General features: G+C 43.2%; 1 protein-coding gene across 3 annotated transcripts in view; it reads right to left on the bottom strand.

Moving 5' to 3' along the window:
* Positions 1-21,765, bottom strand: part of IDS (iduronate 2-sulfatase) — a 46,633-nt gene that overhangs the window by 5,538 nt on the left and 19,330 nt on the right. For 2 of the 3 annotated variants that reach the window (XM_084639253.1, XM_084639252.1), the window contains exons 4-7: positions 6,017-6,153; positions 4,719-4,896; positions 3,173-3,261; positions 373-573 (exon numbers count right to left, since the gene is read on the bottom strand). In XM_084639253.1, the coding sequence (XP_084495379.1) occupies positions 373-573; positions 3,173-3,261; positions 4,719-4,896; positions 6,017-6,148 (600 nt within the window). In that variant the 5' untranslated portion in view covers positions 6,149-6,153. Of the gene's footprint in view, positions 1-372; positions 574-3,172; positions 3,262-4,718; positions 4,897-6,016; positions 6,154-7,413; positions 7,708-21,765 lie in introns of those variants that run through there. The other variant, XM_084639251.1, reaches the window with a different exon arrangement.

The raw sequence follows: 21,765 nt of genomic DNA, 5'->3' as shown, positions 1-21,765 counted from the left end.
GGATGCAAATCATTTAGGGCCTCATTCTGCCACCCTCAGACAGAGTATACCTCTCTGCACAAGTAGTCACAATAATGTTCAGCAGGTACTAACTGAGTAAGGATGGGCTTTTCGTCCAGCACTTAATGCTCTGTGAACGTACTGATGAGATTAAAACATTTAAAAAGAATATATATTTTGACTCGGAGTTACTTTTCTGTGACAGCTGCTACGAGTGTGTCTCAGCCTTTCAATGCAAGGATATTTTTCAGCTTGGTTTACAATAACATTATAAGATACTTGTGAAAGTAACTTTTAAAAGATTAATGTTGATCATTGAATAACTTTGGTCGAGGTTTCCCAGTGAGATGGTTTTACTCCAGCCTTCCTTACCTGAGGATACCTCAGAGGGATGTGTGGTTTGTGATAACCAACAGCCAGGAAGAATTTACGCTTCTTTATTTTCATGATGTTCAATAAGCGTCTGGCCTCTTCAGTGCTCTGTATATCTGGCAAGGTACCCAAGGGCACTTCTGCCACATCGACTGGGCAAACCAAGTTGGCATGAAGCTCTCCATCTTTTCCTTTGCAAGTCTTCAGGAAAACAAAGAAGAAATATCTACTTTAATTTAATCAAACCAAGAACACACACATCCCACAGGCTTCAAGAGCAATTCATGTCTGACTCTACTCAGGGGGATCACTCTGCCCACCACACAGGATGGCGGATTAAAGTCTGATCAGGAAATTAGTGGCTAGTGTTAGTGCTAGAAAAGCTTTGCCATGTTCTAGGTAAGGTGATCAAAACCACAGAGGAAAAAACAGTGCCATTTTCCTGAGCTCAGCTACACACCAAACAAACAGGCAACTTTTGTTTGCGTCCAATAAGCAGCAGAATCCTAGCTCTACAGTTGGCTTGAGGGTGTGACAGTCACATGCAGGATGCCAAGCTCTAGAACCCAGGAAACCATGGCTCTGTGGCTCATTGGTGAGTGGTTGGAAATTGGTTACGTGATCAATCTGCCCTTTTGCTCCCTCTGACTCCGAGGACTCATGGAAAGCTATCTTGGAAACAATTACCTGACCCACTAGTTTCTGGGTATGTGCCAACAGTGGCTGATATTTAGTCACTAGAGAAACACTGACTGTTGTAAGGGATTGAGAAGAGAAGGTGGCCTCAGCAGGGCCTTTGGAGCATATGCTGTATGCTGAGAGACATGAGTGGCTGATGCAAACACTAGTTGCCACGGAAGTCAGTATTTTTCAACAGTTAACCTTACAACCAACTTACACCAAGGCTGAATTTTGTCTTACCTAGGAAGTCCTTACTACTCCAGTCTATTAAATACTGTGATTGCACAAAAAGAAAAGGAGGACTTGTGGCACCTTAGAGACTAACCAATTTATTAGAGCATAAGCTTTCGTGAGCTACAGCTCACTTCCTCAGATGCATATCGTGGAAACTGCAGCAGGCTTTATATATACACAGAGAATATGAAACAATACCTATTCCCACCCCACTGTCCTGCTGGTAATAGCTTATCTAAAGTGATTTCCAGCACAAATCCAGGTTTTCTCACCCTCCACCCCCCCACACAAATTCACTCTCCTGCTGGTGATAGCCCATCCAAAGTGACAACTCTTTACACAATGTGCATGACAATCAAGCTGGGCTATTTCCTGCATAAATCCAGGTTCTCACATCCCCCCCACCCCCATACACACACAAACTCACTCTCCTGCTGGTAATAGCTCATCCAAACTGACCACTCTTCAAGTTAAAATCCAAGTTAAACCAGAACATCTGGGGGGGGGGGGTAGGAAAAAACAAGAGGAAACAGGCTACCTTGCATAATGACTTAGCCACTCCAAGTCTCTATTTAAGCCTAAATTAATAGTATCCAATTTGCAAATGAATTCCAATTCAGCAGTTTCTCGCTGGAGTCTGGATTTGAAGTTTTTTTGTTTTAAGATAGCGACCTTCATGTCTGTGATCGCGTGACCAGAGAGATTGAAGTGTTCTCCGACTGATTACTGATTGCACAGTAACTGTTGGCTAAGTGCTTGACTAAGGCATGATCTTAAAATTAATTGACCTAATTAATGTGAAAAATGTCATGCCCTGAACTCTGCAGATAGCTCTATCTAACCCCCAGCGTAGACGTAGCTAGGTCGATGGAACAATTCTAGCCACCCCTCACCGAGAGGCGGATTAACTACGTCAAAGGAAGCATTGACACAGGAAGCGTCTACACCACAATGCTACAGCAGCGTAGCTAAAGCTTGTAGTGTAGATATAGCGCAGTACTTACCAAAATGTTACATTAATTCCTTTGGACCACACTTGTCGTAACTAACAGTCTGGAACGTTGAAGACGACAGGAAACTCTGATTTTAGATGGCTTGTCGAAACATGGCTATCTTAATCCCCTCTTTGCAGGGTCAAGTTTTGTAATTTAGCACAAATTAATTTGGGATGCGCAAAGGTCCAGGATCAAGCACAGAGGTTATCCTTACGCCATGGGCCACAGTTTGCGCCTAAACAAACAAATGCCATCTGAAACCCACTGGCAGTATCAACAGAACCCACATTGTTGTGCAGCTGGTGGCTTGCTGGCTCCTTAAGCAGGTTTTAAATGGTCTCCATCTACTAAACTAAAAGATGCATTAAGCAGTTCTGTACTCAAGTGGCTTTTGGGACCCTTATTGCGTAGGGTTGGTTCAAATTCAGCCAAGCCAGCTGACAGCACTTTACCACCTAGAGAAGAGGCTGAGGTAATTTGCAAGAAATGATAGCTACAGTTTAGAGATAAAGGATTTAGTGCTCTCAATACAAATTAAGGCCCCCAGTCTCGCAAGCACTTACACGTGTCAGTAATCCCACCAAGTTCAAGAGAACTACTCACAAGCACAAGCATTTGCAGGATCAGGCTCTTAATGAGCATAACCATTCTTCAGTACAAAGAGACACGTCTTTTTGGTAGGGAGGTGAAGAGAAGTGTATTTGACTAGTGATTTTCCTCCACAGTTCTAACCCACTAGGTTACAGAATCAGAGAAATGTATCTTCCCAATTAACACATTTGACTCAGATTAGCAAGAGCTTGTACCTGACAGTAGTAATATATTTATATCCTGAAACACTCTCCACACATCTTTATTTGGGTCCACCTGCAATCAAACTGCCTGCTTACCTTACTGTTTTCATATTTTTCAGCAGAGGGATGAAAAGGTGGAAGGGACCAACTATACGGATAGTCATCACTATGATTGGATGAAATCCCTGGAAAGGAGGAATAAGCAAAGCAAATATTAGAAATGGTCTTATAGCTCACTCAACTAGGAACAGTTCAGCTACAAGATACACATGGTTAACTTGTTTTGTTAACACAGAAACTGTTCCATTAATTTTATGAGCTAATTCAGCGGACTAAGAAAGCATTCAAGAACTAAAGGATGAAACATTTACTCTAGCTACCAGTACTTAAAACACAGCTGGCTATGAGGAAAGGGAAACCTCAAGCATCTTGAGCAAGGTTAGCTCCGAGTACAAAATAATTAGGACTAATGACAGTATTTATAGGTGTATATAAATTGTTAGTAAAACTAAGAATCATTAAAATTCTACACATCCAACAAACAATTTAATGGTAACAAGTTTCAACAGAGGACTATCACAGAAAAATCTTGTTTTGCCAGAAGCTGGGAATGGGCAACAGAAATGGAACACTTGATTGCCTGTTCTGTTCATTCCCTATGGGGCACCTGGCACTGGCCACTTCAGAAGACAGGATACTGGGCTAGATGAACCTTTGGTCTCACCCATTATGGCCATTCTTATTCACACATAGTATTTTTAACTCTTTACTGTTGTTTAAATAGCGAACTCATTTTCTATGCAGCTTAACTGGGACAGACAGAGAATGATCATGCACTATGAAAACAGCATTCTTAGTGGCAATCACTTCTGCCAGACAGGCAGGATAAATAGCAGCTCTCATGGCAGACCCACCAATTGCACCCCAAATTTCTTCCAAAGGTCCATTCATCATTCCACATCAATGAACCGATACACCTGCTGACCTTCTTTCCTAAACCACATGCAAACTCTTGAATCCACGATGCATACCCTAGACATACACAGGACTTTGTCCTTCTATTTGGATAGAACCAAGCCCTTTAGGAATTCTTCTAGACTCTTTGTCTCCGTCACGGAGCGATCCAGAGGGACACCTATTTCGACCCAGAGACTTGCAAAATGGATTTCTGACTGTATCCGATTCTGTTACCAGATATGGAAAGTTATGCCTCCAGCAGACATCAGAACTCACTCCACTAGATTGATGGCTACCTCCATGGCTTTTCTACGCAAAGTTCCCCTGACTGACATCTGTAGACCACTTGGTCTTCTGAACACAGAAGGTCTAGGTACATCTTTAGCAGTGTCTAAATTCTAAATACTCGACATTAACATCCTAAGTGGTATGTGAAAATTTACAGCAGATCGATTCCCATGGTTGAATGATGCTGTGCAGTTAGTGCCCCACTTTTAAACGTAACTCTATAAAATGTAATGGTTTATACAAAGACAAGGACCACCTAGAAGGACTTTATTCTACATCAGACATATGACAATATTTTAGGTCATTTAATATGAAAGAAAAAAACCTGTCCCTAATTACACAATTCATTTGTGGTAACATGTTAAACAAAGATTCTAAGTGTTGTTACAAGCCATACCAGGGTGAAACACTTTTCCTACGGACATGGTCGTGTAGCCATTCTCCTTGAAGTACTGGGGTATTGTGGAATAGTTTCCTGCATGTACTCTCCAGTAGGAGTGGAAATCATAAAGCCGTGTGGTGTCAGGCCTGCGTCCAGTTAGAAATGACACTCTGCTTGGAGCACACACAGCTTGCTAAAGCAAGAGACAGGAAAATTAATGCTTAATGGAAAGTAGAGTATATTCAGTTTGTATCTGAAGTGCAATCAAGTGATTTTGGTGTCATTAGGCAAAATGTTTAGGAGCTGGTGGAATCCAACTAACAATGTTTAACATAGCTCCCAGCAGAGATGTCTGGGATCATTACTCTGGGTATCAGTCAGACTCTTCTTGCTCACCGCCCACATCACAAACGGATGTCAAGCTACATGTGTATTTTCTTGCACTTGGGATCTCAATCTAACAGACTCCTGAGAAGAGCCTAGAGCTTTGATTTTGCAGCTAGTAACACAAACTGTGTGACATCAAACAAAGACCATGCTTTTGAAAACTAGTAACAGAGTTGGAATGAAAATGGCAGATGGACTGTGCTGACATTAAGTGACAAGTGCAGGCGATCTGGGCAGTCTTAGCAATAATGCAAAGAACAGACAAGTGGGAGATCCAGGTTAGAGTCCAAAGGCCTGAATGTTGTTTCATATTGGCAAAAGTAACTCCACTGAGATCCCCAAACTCCCCAGTCAGATTCAGGGCCCTGGTTTCTGGCTTCTTGGTGGAGGCAGGGCTGAGAATGCAGACGTGATAGTCAGCCATCCCAGCAAAAGAAAAGTAGTAAGATTTAGAGTCCTGAGCTTGAGAATGATGATTAGAAGTTGCCCCTACAAAGAATAATCTGGACAATATAAGGGATTTGGAATAAACATATCATGCTCACAAAAGGAGGGGAGGGTAAATGTAGAATAAGCTTTTACAAGACTACATCTAGGGTAGAAAGCACAGAATTGGTATTGTGCAAAATGGCTTTTTTTTTTTAATAGGGTTTTGTAAATAGTGAAACTCACAAGCTGATACACAATAGAGTACCACACCATTATTGCTAATATCAATGACAATTGTCTTCATTGCGGTCCTTTCCTCATTGCAGCAAAGATAAACACACAATACAGTTTAGCCCAGTTGTCCTTTTACTACCTGAAATATTTTAAAATACAGCAACTGGCTGTTTCAATGGTCTCCCCAGCACTTTCTGTGCCCAAACCATTAACTATTTTACAGAAATACAACTGCTATTTTTAAATTAAGTTTTGTTACTTACTTGAGCATAGGCGTTCTGGAACACAACGCTTCGAGATGCAAGCTGGTCAATGTTTGGAGATTTTACAAGGCTGTCTCCATAACAGCCCAAAGCGGGACGCAGATCATCCGCTACTATGAAGAGAACGTTCATGCCATCTACAAAGAGGGAGTTACATGACATTTATTTTACCACCAATGAGTACAAGCTAATCTGAGAACCGCAAACCTATTGGAACTTCTCTATACCTCCCCAGCCCTACTAAAAACATCAAGAGGAGCCTCGGACATCCCTATAAGAAACAATAGTTAAAAAGATTAACATCAAAAACTTGTTTAAGAATCCAAAGGTCCCATTCTCAACTGGCCCCCAGGAACTACCACAATAAACATAATTAATAATATTTAAGGCAATGGAGAGCACCTTTATAAACGGCTTCTTGAAATAACCTACGAAATAAAAGGGAAACGGTTACAATTTAAGCAAGTGCAAAGATTTTCCAGTAGACATTTTGCTTGCCTCTGGGTTTCACACCCTACCATCGCTTTTGCACAAGCAAAATTAAGACGTCACCATGTTATCCAGCCCTGCTCAGAGTAGTATTACTGCTTAAAGAAAGATAGATCAGCCAAAGAGGACAGTGGCAAGCCTGACTGGTAAGTCTACACTGCAGCTGGGAGTCAGCCTCCCAGCCTGGATTTGTGCTAATGGGGCTGGTGGTAGCACGGTGGACGTGTTGGCACTGGGGTAGCCCCCCAAGCTTGGACCCAGGCTACCCCCAGGGCCGACCTCAGGTGGTTAGCCTGAGCCTCCACCTGTGCTACAACATCCAGGCAGCTACTAGTAGGGAGCCGGGAAGCTCAGCACAGACAGACTTCTCAGGCAGGCCGCAAGTAGTCACCTGGTCCAGAGGTTAGGGCACTAGCCTGGGACTCCAGACTGGGGGCTCACTGCCCGGCTCTGCCAGAAGCCCTAGGCAAGTCCCCAAGGCCATGCCTGCCCCAGGAAGCGGGTGTATTTAACCCTGCAATTTAACGCCTGCCCCAGGAAGCGGGTGTATTTAACCCTGCCCTGGTAAAGACGAAGCAGTTCCAACCTGCACAGTGGGCAAGATAAACCCTGCGGGGAGCCCGGAGTTTCCCTTGACCCACCAGCGAGGGTTAACGCTACAGCTGCCCTGTCCACACTGGGATTAACACGGGCTGTTGCCATCCCAGTTCATCCCTGCCCGCAGCCAGGGCCAGTCCCCCCCGGGCCTCAGTGTCCCACCCGCTGTGGGGTAGATAAGCAGCGGGCGAGGGGCCCAGATGCACGAAGCGGGGCCCCGCTCGTGCCCGGGGAGTCCCCTGGGATCCCGCAGCACAGGTCCCGGCCCCCACCGCAGCCCCCAGGCCGCCTCCCCCGGCTCCCAGCGGCACCTCTGGGCGGAGGGAGCGGCCCCTTCGGCCCGGCTCCAGCGGTCCGCGAGGCCAGCAGGACCCCGGCGCAGCAGACCCCGAGCAGCCAGGGCCAGGGGGCCGGGCAGCGGCAGGAGGGAGCCGCCCGCATTTCCCGCTCCGCCCAGCCACGCAGCAGCGGCAGCGAAAGGACGCGCCGTGCGGGGAGCTCCGCGCACGCTGAGCCCTGCTGGGTGCGGCCCGCGCTCCGCCCGGGAAAGGGGCGCCCGGGCCTCCCCTCCGCCCTTCCCCGGGGCAGGGAGAGCCGGGTGGGCGGAGAACGCGCTGGGCGTGGCCGGGGTCCGCCCTCCCGCGGCGGGGGAGGCACTAGACGGCTCCCCGGGCAGGGAGAGGGACCGTGCCTTCTCCATGTCTGTAAAGGGCTAGGCACACGCCTCTGGCCAGGCTGCTACTAACTTTGATCTTGGATCCTTGTCTTCAGGCTGGCCTTCCACAGAAGCTGCCAGTTGGAACTACAGGCGGCTGGGGGCCCTGGGCGAGCCTTGGCAACCTCTTTTCCGACCCTCTGGCAATCGGAAGGTCGCATTTCCAATTAGGCTGAGTAGGCATGTGCCTAGGGGCAGTGGCATTCTAGGGGCACCTAAAAGTGAGTTAAAAGTTTAATTTTTTATAGAAAACATGAAGGTCAGCTGGGGGGGGGGGCACTGAAGATGCTGTGCCTAGAATATAAATCCGGCCCTGACAAAGCCCTATTATCTCCCCCTCTCCCCCTCCCATGAAAGGCACTCAAGACCATGTTTCCATATCCTCCTGCCCTGGGCCCAAAGTGAGTTATTGCTTGGGCCCTGCAAGCTAAGGCTGGTCTGGTATTCTTATCTCCACTGGCCAGATTGATAGTGTGTTCCTGTGTAAAACTGCAGCCAGGCACATACAGATACCACCATGGTCCATCACTAGGGCCTGAAACCAGGACCTGCAGCTCCACCAGACCTTTACCCCCTGAAGTAAAGGAGCAGTAATTTGCTGTAGTCACTAACAGAGTCATGAGGAGAGAGATGATCACATGCACTTAGTACTTACTTTTGCTTTACAATCCTGGTTGAAATTTTTTTACCGGGGCGGGGGGATCTGCTTAGAATTCGAGACACAATAAAATAGTTTGAGGTACTCAGAATACAACCCACCACCAATAAATACAAATAATTTCTAACAAATCAGCTTAAATAGAATTATGCCTTTAGTAAGGCAGCAGCAAAGCCGGGATAGTTTGGAGCTGGGTGCTAGTTTATCTTTGAGAGACTTGGATAAATAGTTCCAGTCCAGGTCTCTCTCTCTGTCTCTCAAATCGACACACCCAAGACCAGCCAGGAGATTGTTTTCTTGAGCAAAACCTCCTTGCCAGTGGACCCTGGTCGTCAGGATCAAACCTGGGACCTCTGGAGCTAAATGCATGAGCGTCTACTGCCTCAGCTAAAAGCCATATGGCTGTTAAGCAGACTTGTTAGTCTCTCTCTAAGTGATCTCTGTGTCACTAGATGGGACAGAGCACCACATCCAGGAGGTGTGTGGGTCACATGATGTTTTACAAACCAAAGGTGGGTTTGCAGCTAGGTCTCATTTTATCTGAACACTCAAAGCTTCAGTGATGTTTGTATGGGGGATTCTGGCTTAAGCCAGTCTTTTGGCAGAAAAGCAGAAGGGCTTCATGTCTACCACCAGACTTCAGGCTGAGAGTGGGAAGTCTGTCCAGAAGAGAGGTTGCAGTCCTGCAATCGGAGCATCACTCCCCTTGGAGGAGGAGGAGGACAGTGGTGGTGCACTACTACCGTCAGCTCCCTTAGGCATGGTTTTCTCCTCAGCCCCAAGGGTGACTCAGGTCTACAATGTGTTCCCATTACACATGTCTTTGGAGGGAACTTCTTATGCTAGGAGCATAATCCTATGAATGGCAAGGATGCTTTGCGTTCTCTTTCCTATACCTATCACAAGATGGCACTCTTGCCTTAAGAAGGGCTCCACTCAATATATTAATGTATGACTTGCTGCTTGCAGGTGTGCATAGTGGGCTTCTAAAAACATAAGGAGCCTGATGAAGGAGCCCAAGGGAGACCTCATTTTACCTCCTGGTCATCATCTCTTGCTTTCTGGGTTGTAGATGATGGAGATGTAGCATATACACCTCAACAGTTATTCCTCCAGCCACCCAAGGAACAGCGTTAACTGCCTCAAAGGGGGCTCTGTCCAACGTTCTTTGGCTGGAAGGATAACGGGCTGTAGTCCTAGGATTCAAGGATAGGATGTGTAAAGCAGGAGACAAAAACAGGGGATCTTCAGGCCTCTAACAGAAAGCTAATAAGATTCAGGAAGCACGAGACTCTGACCTGGGGAAGCACGGTCAGCGGAAAGAGGCATCTGTGTGGAAAAACACAAGTCAAGTACTGGGGAAGAAGAGTCTGGGAGGATTAAAGATTTGTCTAGGTAGCATCACTGAGGAGGCAGGAGTGGGTGACCAGGGAAGTGGTGAGTATATTAGTAGATCTGGACCCCATTTATCCTTAATCCCCCCATGATTCTCAGGGCTTTTATAGCAACACTTCTCTGGGAGAGGGAATATTTAATATGATGACAATTATTTCCTCCTCGTGCAAATGACAACCTTGGGGAAGGAAGAAATCAAGTGCATTAGAATTAATATTTAGAGAAGCTGCCTTGGAGGCATATTTCATTTTAATCCTAGTTTTAAAAAAAGGAATCATGGAGCTACAGCCAGTTAACATTTACATTATATATTTTAAATAGAAATTCACATTTCTGGGTCATTTTGAGATATATCAAACTGACACTTGCTGGAAGTTATTGGCCGGGATTCCTGTTTATATGTAGCAGGCAATATGTAAGTTTCTATCATCAGTAATCTCTTTTAAATGCATAATTGCCATCTGTGACTGCTCTGAGAGGCAGGGACTAATCCATGTTTGGGTTAGCTCAAACATTTAACCATACCTACACGTTTTTCCCAATATGAGTTTTATTTGTCTTGTTTTTAGGCAGCTGACTTCATTTTATAAACAGCCAAGCTATAAAATTTGTGATTTTGGTCAGAGAATTTAGATCCAACATTTAAAACGTTGATAGAGATTAAATGATTATTTAATTAATAGGGTTATATTTGGAGCTGTGCTCTAGCAAAGCCACCACACAAACATGCTGAAATCTAGAAGACTGCTGCAAATGGCCAGCAAAGGTCATGGGAATTCTGATCAGTTTCTAAGAATGTCTCAGAAAGTTTGTATAAATTTTTGTGTTAGAACAATAAAACTGCATGTTGTCACCACATGAAATTTTAGAGATTATAGGAGGAACTAACCCAATAAGAGACTCTGAAATATGGCATGATGTCTACTTTGAATTGTGCAGGGGATATATATAGGTATATGTGTTCTTGTACAACGTATAAGAGCATGTTATTTATTATTCATATCACTAGCCTTGACTGTCGTTACAACTAGACTGTACGATTGTAAACTACTGAACAATCCTGTTTTTGCAGAAGGATGGATGGGATAATCTAACAAGTGAAAAATCTCCAACTTCTATGGTTTTATTGTGGCAGCATTAAAATATCACCTTAATTTTATGAGACTCAAATACAAAAGTGTTAACGCTGTGATTTTGAATTCAGCCTCCAATCCAAGACACAAAAGCCCTGCATTTATCATAGGATTTTTGTATTAAGGACATATGGCATTTGGATAGCAAAATCAATAGCTTGCTGTGAAAAACTCAGTGACTTCAGCTATAGACTGATAAGAGGCAGGCACATCATCCCAGCTCTGCCTCTTGTGGAATTGTGTGATATGAAATATTTCCTTTACTTAACGGAAACATAGATCTGTATGTGGAATAATAGCCTTCAAAGCCACTCAGGGATCAATAACAACATTCCTTGTGGGGGTTTGTTTCTTTCATGAAGTGCATGCATATCTATGCTCAAAGTAAGACAACTTCAGAGCCAGCATAAGGACACTGTTTCACGACTCTTGAACCATAACTGGTTCCTTAAGAAGTTGCTAGAACTGTCAAAAGTTTTCTATCTAGAAGTTTTAGGATGGAAAAATGGCTATTTTTTTAAAATGAAAATTTCTATGGGAAATATCTGTTTTCAACAATCTGGGGGCCTTTTAAAAAAAAGACAACACAAAACCAAGTTCCAGAAACTGAAACATTCAGTTAAGAAGAAAAACAATTCACCTGACTGAAATGACTGCAGACAACTAAAAAAAGTCAGAAAAATTGTGATGAAAACTAATTTTTTTGCCAAGATGGGAAGCCATTTCTTAACCAGCTCTACTAGCTGCCCTATGTAGCAGCAAATTACATCAATAAAGCTGGAAACCATCCCATAACTGTGAATAACATGAACACACACATTTTCAAACAAGCCTTCCCAGTTACTAGAAACCCTTGCTAACGGAATCCACTGTTATTCTATCCTTCACTGGGATGTGTGATTTAAAAAAATATCCAACATCTGTACCAATGCATATATTTTTTTCTTTTGAGTGGACTAAATATGGCTAAATTTGGCATTTATAGTGATCTTACTCTTCCTTTTTTGTGTGTTTCGGTTGGGGTGGGGGAGATTACCTTGGAATTGGCTGAATCAAAAATCAAGTGTTCTGGGGAAACTGTTTTAAACAGTGTACCCCAAATACTACTAGTTTGTGAACATAATTTGATTCATTTGATGAGTTCCAATATATTTTTACACAAGTGCAGCCTATAGTTGGTAATAACAGAGCTAGTTTAGATCACTTTCTAGCATTTTAGGGAAATGGAAAATGTGAGTGAACAGTACATTCTTAGATGACATTCCTCTCATTTTCATCCAGAGAGTTCTGATGGAAACAAAGAATTATTCTGCTATTCCACATGTTTAATTACGATAAAGCTTGACTCTGACAAATGCAAATGTGTGAATTGGTACTTGATATAAATTTTCCAGTTTGCCTAATATGATTATATCAAAAATATTTAGCTAATCAACTGCAGCTAAATCCACTGAAGAAACAAGTTATTTGGAAATTGAATCATTTTCTTAACAGCAACAGCATGCAAAAGTTCTGATACTAGAATAAAACTGGGATGATGGTGGCCTATTGATTGCAGACACCGAAATCAGCCATTAGAGAGGTACCCACAGATCATTCCATTCCCTAATAGTAAACGTGGACAACAAAACATGAGAGAATGCCATCCATAATTGCTCTTTCATTTCATTCTATGTATAAATCTGTATAGAGCTCTGTAAAAAACAATAAAAGCCCTGTGCAATGCATTTTAATTGAATTATATGCATCTAAGACTCTTGAGAAGGATTGTTGGGTTCACATCACTGGAATCAGAAGTTTCCACTATCTAATAACTAGGTGCCGCATGCGTAACAATAGCACAAGCTTCCCCACAATGCTTTGCCAACATGCCTCAATCCTGCCCTGGAATGAAGATTTGGCTCTGTCTGTACATATTCTGTCCTTGAATGTGGCCTCCATTGACTTCAATAGAAGTTATGTTTGGCTAGAAGCAATCATTCCACATACTACATTAGATTCATTAGCAAGTCTAAAAAATTTGCTTTTGCAGCAGACACAAGAGGGCATGTTTGCACAAGCAATTGGCTGGCACTATGCATCAGTTCTTTTAGTAGCTCTCAAAGAAGCATGTTGTATCAATCCCCTGGGAACATCTATCATATCTGAGGGTATTGATCATCACGAATTTCCTACCAAATGAAGAATCAAAGCAAGAAAACTTGTCTAAACCCCTACTGCCAGAAGGTGCTGGTAGGTGATTAGCAGAAATCATTTATCCCTAAGCTGATTAAATGAAGAGCAGCATGACCTGGCTTTTCCCCTTTGATTTATGTACAGAAAATTTACACACCATGGAAGAAAGCTTGTTGCAGTGTGATAAATGGGTGAGAGGTCCTCATAAGTCACCTCTACATTTACAACTATGCATCCTTCTCTGCAAGTTTGGGGTCAAGTTCAAATACTTATTAAAGATTCAAGCAGCTCCTGTGTACTGAAGACATTGACATTGTTTCTCTATTTCAAAAAGAATACCACTCACATTTACATGGGTGGCACATAACGCAGCACCCCCCATCCCCAAAGCTCTGTTCAAACAGAAAGGACGGTAAATGTGGAGCCAACAAAAGGAGAGACTTCCTTGTGCAGCAGATTGTTAACCTGTGGAATTCACTGCTGAGCCACTGCTGTGACTAGATTTCCAGTAGCACTAGATCATTTTATGACCATTAACAACATTGTTGGGGGCGGGGGAAAGACAAGCCAGGAAAATGATATGAGAAATCCAACTTCATGCTTCAGGTCATAAACCAGTCACCCGCTGGTCGCAAGGGGAATTCTTGTCTTACAACATTATATAATTGGCTCAGAGCCCTGTACATTAGGGGCCTGATCCTACAGCATCAAGGTCAATAGGAGCTTTGCCAACAACTTCAATAGTGTCAGGGTGAGGCCCTCTGAGCATGTGGAGAGTAGGGCTGGAGTCACCCTATTCTAATACAGATATTGACCAATGCCAGAGGCCAGATGCCAGACTAGAGAGGTAGATGGTATGATCTGTTCTAATATATCTTACATTAGGTATGAGGAGTGTGATCCACCATAGATATAGCAGTTTTGGGGATGAGTTAAAATAAATTTTCGGTCAAAACTAAGTGACATAGAATTATTATACGTGTAGCTTAAAAAATAGCTGTAAAAAAGGTGTTACTGTCCAATCCCGCCTTTATTTCAAAGCCTGCATCCATACTAGACAGGTCTCCCATCTGTAATATTGTATAAACATCTACATCGGATTTTTATTTTTGAAAGATTCACGAGCTTTGCTTTTGGAACTGTATAACAAGAAGGCAAAGACTTTTCTAAACCTTCTGACTCTGGATCAGCCAAAGGCACTGCATCAGATAGATCTGCATAGATTGACGTTTTTATAATTAAATGATAAACTTCTACGATTGCTTTTCCATGAGACAAAAATTCCCTGGGAAGCACTAGAAAATAAATGTAGGCACTAGATAATATAGTCCTAATTCAAAGACACATATAAGCCTTCATCTTGTGTATAGTCCCTACTCCATGGCTAAAGTGAATTTTATATGGGTTCTTCATTTATAAACCTCCTCACTTTGTTCTAGGTTCCCACAAATTACCTTGTGGAATGATCTTTTCCAACCATGTTTATTAGCTGGTTTGTTTCTAAAGTATTATTAAGAGCTAGATTGTGACTTCAAGCAGACCTTGAACAAGGGGGGTGTGGGAATGTAAGGTGCACCACCACCGAAAGCTTTATGACTCAGAGACACACCCCAGTTACAACTGCCTGCTTCCTGCTTGCCTGCACCGGTGGCAAACTAGACGCTTCCTGCAGCAGCTCAGTTGTGCTGCCTGGGAAGCTGATGACGGAGCTAAGGTTGCTCCTATTCCTGTCCTTCCATTTCATGCACCTGTTCAGTGGAGGGAGTAAGCCTGTGCTCAGTCTGCGGAGCCCATACAGAAGTCTCACTTCTCATTCCCTCCCGGGGGGATGTAGGCCACAGTACACTCTAGCCCTTAGGAAACAGTTTTACAGAATTATGACCCAAAGCCCCGAGACTGTCAATGTAATGTAAACCTTAAGGTACATTAAACAGACCCCCTCTGAGCATAGACAACACGGTGTAAACAAGATGTCTCATGGTTCTACTGATCCCTTTAATCCAGGTCTCTAGTATGGACTGCTTTAATAGCCATTCGAGTATTCATTAACTCCCACGGCCACTTCAGTGGGTGTTTTGGACAGGATGCTCAGAGTACTATCACTGCAAAAACCTGACCTCCATTTCTTGGTAGTAGTGAAATCCACCCGGCCCCTCTTTCATTTTCATTAAAACTACCTCAGAGGAACAGTAAATAAGCTCATTAGCATTCAAGAACTGCTAACAGAGAGGTCACCTTCCTCTCTGCCGAACAAGTCTCCATTTCAAACATTAAAACCTCTCAGTTAGCAATTTATGACAAGGGTACTGAAGTACACAAGACTCATTTTTTCCAGGCTAAGGTGCTGTTTTGTTCAGTGGAAGCACTAGAAGACCATCCTTCGGGAAAAATTCAGTTGTCCCTCCCATGGGTACGTAAAGTGTGAAATGCAAAATAATTGCTCCTGGGGGCAGGCTTAGGAGAAGATAGGAGGGTGCAAGTTTTGACTGAGCGGGATAGAATGAGAACTTCACAAGGACATCAGGGTTAGGCCTAGTGCATATTAGTATGGTTCTGCTATGCTTTTACTTAATGAAACTTCTAATTATGTCCGATAAGAGGAAGCAGCAATAAGCCTAATGAAGCTGTTGTAACAGGAATGAAAATGGTGAACTGTCTTTTTATCCCATCAGGTAAAACCCTTGTGGTTTTTTGAATTTACGCTGCCTCCTTCTGTTCACAGTACATTGTAGGGAAAGGGCCTCTTAAGTGGAAGATCTGTGAACAGATGAGAAATTCTCTAAGTGTCTGACATTTCCTTACACAGCTGTTGCAGTTTGGAGTATTAATTGTGAAATCAACTATTGGTTACACACCAGTAATATTTTAACCAAAAATCACTTAGTGAATTAAATACTTCATAAGATAGCCAAGTGCTATAGCCAATACAATCCAGGACACATTCAGATACGGTCACCATCTCACGAGTATGATTGTAGGATACAGAGAACATAGTTCTAGCTTTTTACTATAAATGGAGATAAAACTCAGCAAAGGAATTCTTTGCTGGCTAATCTTCATTCTCTGTCTCTTACTGTAATAACTATCAGCCCCATTAAAAATGCCCAGTGCCTTGTGCAGAGCTCATGCAACTTCCATAGAGTTGATCCTGTGAGGTACCAAGCTCTTTCTGAAAGACCCGGAGCCCATCAATCACCACTCAAATCAACAGGAGAGTTTGTGCTCAGCATTTCAGAAGAAGCTAGGCAGCGCCTTACAGGTTTGGACTGGGTGAGAAGATCAAAGCAACATTTTTCCCTGCAGCCATCCTCCTTCCAGGATTTGGGACTAGGGTTTTATGATCCAACAGATTTGTGAAAAAATAACTGTGCATCTTGATAAATTTATTCTATTGCTCAGTTTATTCATCATTTGGAACTTTTGACCAAATCTACAAATATGCTCAATGGGAAATCAGGAGATTCTTAAATCATATAATAAATATAGCATATATATTCTGGCAATGTTTTACGTATTTATTTTTAAAAGCCTTAACAACCCCATGCTTTGGAGCAGGGACTAGAAATTCAGCAGCAGGGTGGCTGTGTGTCAAGAATGCACCTTTAGCCATCACTGAGGAAAAAATCACCCAAATTAGGCCAAATTTTAAACCTTTGAAAAGTCATAGTTTGCACATGCTCAGTAGAGACTTGCTAGAGCTCAATTCCTCAAAGATTCTATGGACACGCTCCAGTCCAGGGCTGAATAAGCAGGACTTTCCTGCAATTCCAGCTCTGGACTGGTTCGAGTCATGCCGGTTCCAGATCCAGGCACTAGAACTGAAAGCAGGGAGCCTGCCTCTCCTGTGTTCTCAATGACCCCCCTCCCCGCGAGGCCCAGGGAGTTGGAGGAGAAAAGCTGCCTGAATTGAATGCAGAGGGGACAAGAGCCAGACCTAGGTGATGGGGAGGAGAGTAGATTGGAACAAGGAAACTGGGGTAGGGGGAGAAGGAGCCAGTGGGGACTGGAAAAATGGGTGTGAGCCGGTTGTGACTGAAGGGCAGTGGAGGGACAGGACAGAAAGAGAGACCGATCAGACAAGGGAGTCACAAAGAGGGAAGAAGATTGGGGCCAAGCAGCTGGAAGGGAGTGAGATGAGGTTTACAGACCCCACACAAAGGCTAAGGGAGTGATGGAGCAGTTCTGGGGCAAGAGGGCTCTGCCCCCCGAGCAGCTGCAGAGCATGCACCAAATGGAGGAACTGCTTAAAAAGGGACTGACTGTCAAGCAGGGGGAAAATGCTCTTCACAAAAAAAAAGACTGGAAAAAAAGAATGGAACCGTGAGAAGTGAGCTGTAGCTCACGAAAGCTTATGCTCAAATAAATTGGTTAGTCTCTAAGGTGCCACAAGTACTCCTTTTCTTTTTGCGGATACAGACTAACACGGCTGTTACTCTGAAACCAGTGAAGATAGGAGTGCTAAACAAATATACAAGGACTGTTGGGAATTAAGTAGACAAGAATTAAATGGACGCCACAGACTCCCACAAGATAACAGGGTCAAAAGGTGGGTAAAAGACTTGGGTGAAAAGGAAGGACTGGAAGAAATTAAAACGTTTAGTAATGGGAAATCAAACTGTAGCTGTATGTTTGTCTCTCCAGTAGTGGATTTGGAGTTGTATGATAAAATAAAAGCAAGAGCAGGACCATCAAATATGATGACTAAAATGTGTGAGTTTATACATCACAAATGAGGCCAACATTGCCAAATCTATATTGACAGCTCTAGAGATGATAACAGAAGTAGACTCAGAATGGCCTTTTGTATCCCTGAATTTGGAATTAAGAGATCTATGAAACTGTCCAATTTTGTGGCCATTATGAGTGTGGAGTTGGTGGGCATACTGTTGGCACTGACCTGGATAAAGGATGTACGTCCAACTTTGACTGCTATCCTATCGGACTCTATCACGCATAATGGTGATTTGAAAGGGAGCCTCAGAAAGCAGGAATGACTTAATCAATGGAATATTGTTCTTAACTCTGAAAATAGTACAATTAGGTATACCTGTAGTAATGTGGATCCCGGCACATGTCAAGTTACTGGGCAATGAAATGGCAGATAAAGCAGTGAAAAATGCCTTTCAAAATGAGGAGGTTGATATAAAGAACGCTCTGAGTAAACAGGACTTCAAAAGTTTCGTTAAGAAAGAATTTAAGAAGGAATGGAAGAACCATGGACCAAAGAGAAAAAAAGGCAAAGGTTCCATGAAATCTATCCAAAACGTGAGGTTAATGGTACACTTAATAACTATGATAGAAGAAGAGAAGTAACTATATTTAGAGTACTAACAGGTCACTGTGATCTGAATGGTAATTAATATTTACTAAACAACAGTGCCACCCAGAGGATTCAGAGGGCCTGGGGCAAAGCAATTTCGGGGGCCCCTTCCATAAAAAGAAAGTTAGTTTTGCCGCCCCAAGTGGCGAAGGAAAAAAAAAGAAAAACCCAAGTCGTGCCGTCGAAGAAAGAAGAGGACAGGAGGACCCGCCGCCGAATTGCCGCAGAAGACTGAAGCAGAGCGATTGAGCTGCCGCCGAAATTGCCCCCGCCCTGTCTGCCCCACTTGCCCCCCTCCGGGCAGCCTTGCTAAACAAGCACAAAGATGGGTTGTGCAACACATTCAAAGTCCAAGAAACAGCTAAGCATTTGCTGTGGCAATGAAGGAAGAATTACACAGATAGATTCTTTATGAAGAACTGAGCTGCCTCAAGGTGAAAGCATGTAGTCTGAAAGGATTGGTGAGAGCACCAGGAAAGCAGGGTAGCATTAAAAAAGGCATTACTTTGCTCTTTTAAGGATACAGAGCTGGGTGAGAGGATATAGATTTTTGCTTATGCAAAAGCTGCGGTAGGTGGCAGTCACAGCCTCACATGCTGAGGCTGCTGCACAATAAAACAACAAGAAAAGAAAGAAAGAGGCAGGAGGAGGGTGAAGAAGAAGCTTTGTAGGGAGGAAGCCAGTTTACAGCTTCTGAGACAGAGAGAGCCACAGGAGAAGGGTCGGAGCAGTGGGTAAGACCTGACCGGGAGCCTGACCCTACTGGATACTGAGAAGTGAACTGGGAAGTACCCATCTGACTATCCAAACTGTTGGGCCTGATTGGGAACTCTCTGCTGGCTTTGGGGAGAGAGAGTGGGGAGGTAGAAAGTGGCCCAGGACAGGCTGGTCTGGCGTGTCAGCAAAAGGGGATTGAGACACTCCTCCCTCGCCCCTTCCCCCTGGGTTGGGACCTGTGGAGCGGGAGGACCATCCCGCTACCTTTTTCTCCCCCACCTCTGGCTGAGAGAACCTGGGGGGCACCTAACTTGGCCTCTAGGTAAGGCCATCTCAGGACTCTGGGGGACTGTTGAGCCTTGGCCTGCCCACCAGGTCTGCTGGCCCCCAAGTGAAGCTTGCTACAGGGAGGAAATGGCTGGGCAAGGAGACTGGGATGAGAAGCCTGAGAAAGGAGGAGCCGGGGGGAAAAGAGACAGGAATTCACTTTGCTCCAGAGTCTGGAATTAAACCCAAGATTCCTGAGACTCACCATTCCTCTGCTGTCAGCAAATGTCTGTGAACCCCACTATCAAAGTATCTTATCCCCAACTAGTGCTGGTCCACATACAGATGATAACCTACTACTGCTTTAAGTTAATTCATTAGCTCTGTCTGGTGATTATAAATGTTCCAATCCTGCTGGGATATTCAAGGGAGATAGGGACTCATCTCTCACTGAAAGTCAATGGGACTTAGCCATATACAGTACTTCCCATAGGTTTCTGTGAGAACTCCAACCGGTAGTACTAGTAAAATATGTAGTCAAGAAATACCTGGTATATAATTAGTAAGTGCTTTTTAGCAAGGAAGAGTGCATATAATATGCAGTCTGATTTTACAAGTTCCTCACATGCAAAATTTACATTGAAATCAGTCTGCATTCCACATTCAAATGGTCTGCAGGATCAGCCCCTACTTTTAGAGGCTATCTCACATCTGTTTAAATTAAAGGAAGCCACTTGACATCCAGGGCTGCCCATACTTTCCCCCCATAATTCAAGCACTGGTCAGGCCTTGTCCTCGCTTGATGGGTTATGGGCGAGAGGGCGGAACATATGGTCTTAAGTCAAGTTAGCTAGTGTGAGATAAAATCCTAGTAAGAACAAGGCTGTAGGTAGTTTTCACAAAAGTTAGCAGGTCAGTCTAACTTGTCCTGCTAATTACAGACTGCCTTGCCATTAAGATTTTATCTCCTGGTAGCTAACGCAAGTTAAGAACACAACTTTCTGCCCCCCCTCCCCACTCGACAAGACATCAGTGTTGTTTCAAGGAATAGGTTGTTAACTAGGCACTGGTAAGTAACTTATTTTAAAAATTCAACAGTTGTTGATCTAAAGAATGTAAAGGTTTGAAATACTTACTGCCATCTTAGTGATGTTCAAACATTTCTGATGCATTATTTAAACTTAGCCAGCAACGACAGTGACAATGACAGTGGAAATTTACAACAGCCATATCAAAGTCTGAACTGAAATACAAGCATAACAGGTCCTGTAATTGAACTGGGTGGTAGACTGACAAGACAGACCTCCTGTTAAAGATCCCTACATATCCGTTAGTGGGGCCAGCACAAAAAAAGTCATACAAATAATGTTGTTTCCAGTGTTGTTGTATCCATGTTGGTCCCAAGGTATGAAACAAGGTGGGTGAAGTAATATCTTTTATTGGATCAGGCTCTGTTGGTGAAAGACAAAAGCTTTCAAGCTTACACAGAGCTCTTCTTGAGGACCTGAAGGTGGTCACCCACCTCCTCTCTATTATAAATCACTTTGCAGTTGAGTTGAAATGCTGTGGAGCATGAATAGACCACAGAGTGAATTTTACAAGGAAAACATTTTAATATTCTACCTGGACAGTCAGTCTAAAGTGTGATGTATCAACATGCAGCAATAAAACAAGGATAATTACATAGATAACATTCAGTGTTATTTGTTTTGCTTATATTATGTTGCCACTAGCAAACTTTATATGGCTTAACATTAGAACAGGCTACAATTAAGAGTTTTTTTCATATTTAGAAATACGCCTCTTTTGTTGCACATTAATGACTCCTAAAGAGAAAAATCAATAATTTCATAAAACATCAAATAGCTTTTGGTGTTTTGCCATTTTAAAAGACACTTGGTTAACTCTATTTATTCAATAAACTAGGATAAAAATTCTGCCCCTTAGCTAGTTTGTGTTTAGAATTTAGATGACTATTACTTTGGACAATTAAACAAATAAGCACAAAGTGTAAACTGAAAGAAAAATATGAAAATCAGCCCTGCAATATCTCTAGCAGTCAAAGTTCAATGGTGATTAAAAACAAAACTCTTCAAGAGAGCCCATGGGAATATATCAATGAACAGATTACATAGTGACCGCATCAGAACTGCCATTAATGGGAGTTGGGTCAAATCTCATGTTAGTTCCAGACTTTTTTAATGCTTATTTTAAAAAAAAATAAGCTAGAACCATGCCACCAAATGTTCATCTTTAGGTTTTGACACAAACTGACTAAGTAAT

Source organism: Lepidochelys olivacea (genome assembly GCF_965140295.1).
Source record: "Lepidochelys olivacea isolate rLepOli2 genome assembly, chromosome: 9".
Lineage (NCBI taxonomy): Eukaryota > Metazoa > Chordata > Testudines > Cheloniidae > Lepidochelys > Lepidochelys olivacea.
This window is presented reverse-complemented; position numbering and strand designations above follow the sequence as displayed.